This window comes from Anopheles cruzii, unplaced genomic scaffold (assembly GCF_943734635.1).
Source record: "Anopheles cruzii unplaced genomic scaffold, idAnoCruzAS_RS32_06 scaffold00512_ctg1, whole genome shotgun sequence".
In the NCBI taxonomy this organism is placed as follows: domain Eukaryota; kingdom Metazoa; phylum Arthropoda; class Insecta; order Diptera; family Culicidae; genus Anopheles; species Anopheles cruzii.
In genome coordinates this window covers 9,684-13,245 of record NW_026454113.1, presented here as the reverse complement: position 1 = coordinate 13,245, position 3,562 = coordinate 9,684, and the positions used below count along the sequence as shown (strand labels likewise).

At 57.4% G+C, this 3,562-nt stretch overlaps 1 protein-coding gene across 1 annotated transcript; it reads left to right on the top strand.

Annotated features, from left to right (window-relative positions):
• Positions 1-1,926: 1,926 nt before the first annotated feature.
• LOC128276109 (uncharacterized) lies at positions 1,927-2,577 on the top strand. Its single transcript, XM_053014577.1, has one exon. The coding sequence runs from the start codon at positions 1,927-1,929 to the stop codon at positions 2,575-2,577; it is 651 nt and encodes a 216-aa protein (XP_052870537.1).
• Positions 2,578-3,562: the final 985 nt, after the last annotated feature.

Genomic DNA, 3,562 nt, shown 5'->3' with positions numbered 1-3,562 from the left:
GCCTTTCGCAGGCGTCCCAGCGCCACTCGTGCGGTGGCGTACGCATCACTGAACGGGCCTCGCCGCTGCGAGGTGCCCGATTTCGCCTCTATCCGCGACAGGGCGGCGCATCCGTCACGGTAGAGGCCCTCTAGCATCTCGAGCCTGACCGGCCCTATGTCGTCCTCGATGGTGCCGGCCTTTGCGTCAGCGCTGAGGGCCCACATGGCTTCCTCTAGCGCGAACAACGCATCGTTCTCGCATCGTTCATTGCTCTCTGTGGGCCATCTCGTCCTTCCTCAAGGAGCTCGTTAAGGCGATCTAGGATCACCTGCTCGAACACTTTGGCGACACCATTAAGCATGCAGAGCGGCCGGTTGGAGGAGGCCTGCCTTGGTGGCTTTCCCGGTTTCGGGATTAGCACCAGTCTCTGCAGCTTTCATTCATCCGGGAAGGTCCTGTCATCCATGCAGGATTGCAGTAGGCGCTGGAACGTCGGTCCGTATTCCAGTGGTGCGGCGCGGATTGCCACGTTTGGAATGCCATCACGGCCTGGTGCTTTCTTCGGGCTCATGCAGATAGCGATGTGCTGCAACTCCATCTGCGTCACCGGGCGTAGCGTGTTCTCCGTATTGGGCTCCGATTCAGGCCACTCCATCGGAGGGTGACGGGGAAAGAGTTCATCGACATACCTTTCCAAAACGTCGAAGTCAACCTCCGGTGGTAATCTGCTCCCTCGGGTTCAGCTCATGGCGATCTTAAACGAGTCACCGAATGGATTACCATCCAGCAATCGCGACAGCTCTTCGAGGCAGCTCTTCTTGCTACGCCGGATGGCATGTGTGAGCAATCGCTTTGCTTCCTTCATTTCCTGTCCTAGCCGTTTGCGCTCTTCTGCTGAAGCCTGGACGTGCACTCGCTTCTGTGCCCACCGGCAACGCTTCTGGAGCCTTTCGATCTCAGGGTTCCACCAGTACACGGGCTTACCAGTCTGTTTGCAAGGCATCGCCCTGCTGCAGGCGCTGGTTAGTCTGCGTGTAATCTTGGCGACCGTAGTTGCACCGTCGAAATCAGCCGCTTCTAGCGCTCCGAGGAAATACGGACCGACGTTCCAGCGCCTACTGCAATCCTGCATGGATGACAGGACCTTCCCGGATGAATGAAAGCTGCAGAGACTGGTGCTAATCCCGAAACCGGGAAAGCCACCAAGGCAGGCCTCCTCCAACCGGCCGCTCTGCATGCTTAATGGTGTCGCCAAAGTGTTCGAGCAGGTGATCCTAGATCGCCTTAACGAGCTCCTTGAGGAAGGACGAGATGGCCCACAGAGAGCAATGAACGATGCGAGAACGATGCGTTGTTCGCGCTAGAGGAAGCCATGTGGGCCCTCAGCGCCGACGCGAAGGCCGGCACCATGGAGGACGACATGGTGCCGGTCAGGCTGGAGACGTTAGAAGGCCTCTACCGCGACGGGTGCGCCGGCCTGTCGCGGATAGAGGCAAAATCGGGCACCTCGCAGCGGCGAGGCCCGTTAGCGATGCGTACGCCACCGCACGGGTGGCGCTGGGCCGCCTGCGAAAGGCGGACGCGGCGTCCATCTCCATGATGGACACCGTTGTCGCAGACTCCCAGCAGGAACATCTACCGAGGATCGACCTGCCAAAGTTCGGAGGCGATCCGTTGGAGTGGCCAGCGTTCGCCTTCAGGTTTGAAAAGCGGCTCAGCGGCTGGCCAGAGAACGCAACTCGATACGCGTACCTTCTGCAATGCTTTGACGGCTTCCCCCCGGCGCGGCAGAGCGCCGAAGCTTTCGAGAGCGTGGGGATGCCGTTCGCGGACGCGTGGGCACGGCTCCAGGAGCGTTTCTATAAGAAGCGCGTGGCGTTCCTGGGGTATTGTCGTGCCATCATCGAAGCGCCACGGCTAACAAGCGCGTGCCCGAACGGGCTGATGCGGCTCATAGACGTGGTGGAGACGGCCATCACGTCAGCCCGGCGGATCGCTAGCGCGACCGCTAACGTGGCCTCAGCCATCGAGGACGGGCTCATCGTGAGCATCGTGCTCAGTAAACTAGACGAGGAAAGCCTGTCCAGAGTCGCTCGCCGGGCAGACCAGCAAGCGATTCCCACGTGGAAAGAGCTCCGGGAAGAGCTGGACAAGATGGCCAACCAGCTCTATTATGAGCCAAAAAGGTCGCGGGAACCAGGCTCACGTGCCTCCGGCCCCAAGCCCTCCCAAAATCGTTCCACGCCGTGCAGGACAGCCTTCGTGGCTGTCACGCCCAGGACCCCGCCGACGCCCAAGACCCCGCCGACGCCCGCGACGTTGCCAGCACCACGTGCCAGCGGGGACGCAAAGACAAAGCGAAGTTGCTACGCGTGTGACAAAATGGGTCACGAGAGCAACTTCTGCCCGGAGCTGCGGGCGCGCTCGGCGTTGGAGTGCGTAAACTATATCATGGAGAGAGGCAAGTGCATCAATTGCTTCTCGCGCTCGCACAAAGCAACGGATTGTCCTTCAGACAAAACGTGCCAGCACTGCCGGGCAAAGCACCATACGATCCTGTGCAGCTCCGCAGCGTACCTCGGTGAAGGGCAATGACTCTCGCGTGTCCATCGTCGTGCTGTCAGCTGTAGTGCGCCGCTTCATCGTGAGTACTCTCGTGTTACGTCCATTATCACTCGTGCTGTCAGTCATCCCGCGCCTCTCTACCGTGAGAGTCCCCGTTTCGGCTCCTGTGCTGTCAGCTGCCTACAATTAACACCTACACCTACATAGCAGACCGTTGACCTACCTCCCTCTTGAATCGGAGGAGCATGAAGCCTTAACGCCGAATCACTTCCTGCTAGGAGCATCCTCTGGTGAGCGGAAGACATCCCAGGGTGACATATCTGGAAAAGCGACGGCGATTAGAGCCTGGGCTGGAATCACAGTTAATCTGGACCGCTTCTGGAAACGTTGGACAACGGAGTACCTGCCCACTCTTACGAAAAGAACCAAATGGTTCTTGCCCACCAAGAATATAACCAAGGGAGACTTAGTGGTCATCATCGACGAAAGCAGCCGAAAAAAATGGACCCGAGGACGAGTCTTGGAAACATTTGCTGGGAAGGACGGCATCGTCAGACAAGCAGCGGTTCAAACTAGCAGCGGAATTTACAAGAGGCCGGTAGCGAAGCTGGCAGTACTCGAAGTCGGAGGTGGTGGAACTTCTCCAGTTCTGGGCAGTTCTACGGTGGGGAGAATGTTAGGAAGATAAATTGACATTGACAACAAGTTCGGTTCACCCTGTGATCGACCCAAAGAAGGCCCAAAGAAATGGCCCAAAAAAGAACTGTCAAAAGGCCTGTCAGTGAGTCGGGGAGTCAGTGGGGAACAAAGAAAAAAGAGGAACACGTTTTTCAGCGCTTCAAGCTGATATAAAAATATAGTTTGAGAAGGAGCTCGAAAAAGGTTCTAAAGTTCTTGAAAGGAAAGAAAAGCGTTTAACGCCAACAGGATTGTAGAGTGCAAGGGCGTTGCGTCACAAAGAAGTAGGTTGAATGCGTTGAAAATATTCGGGGGCAATTACCTATTGTCGGTAATC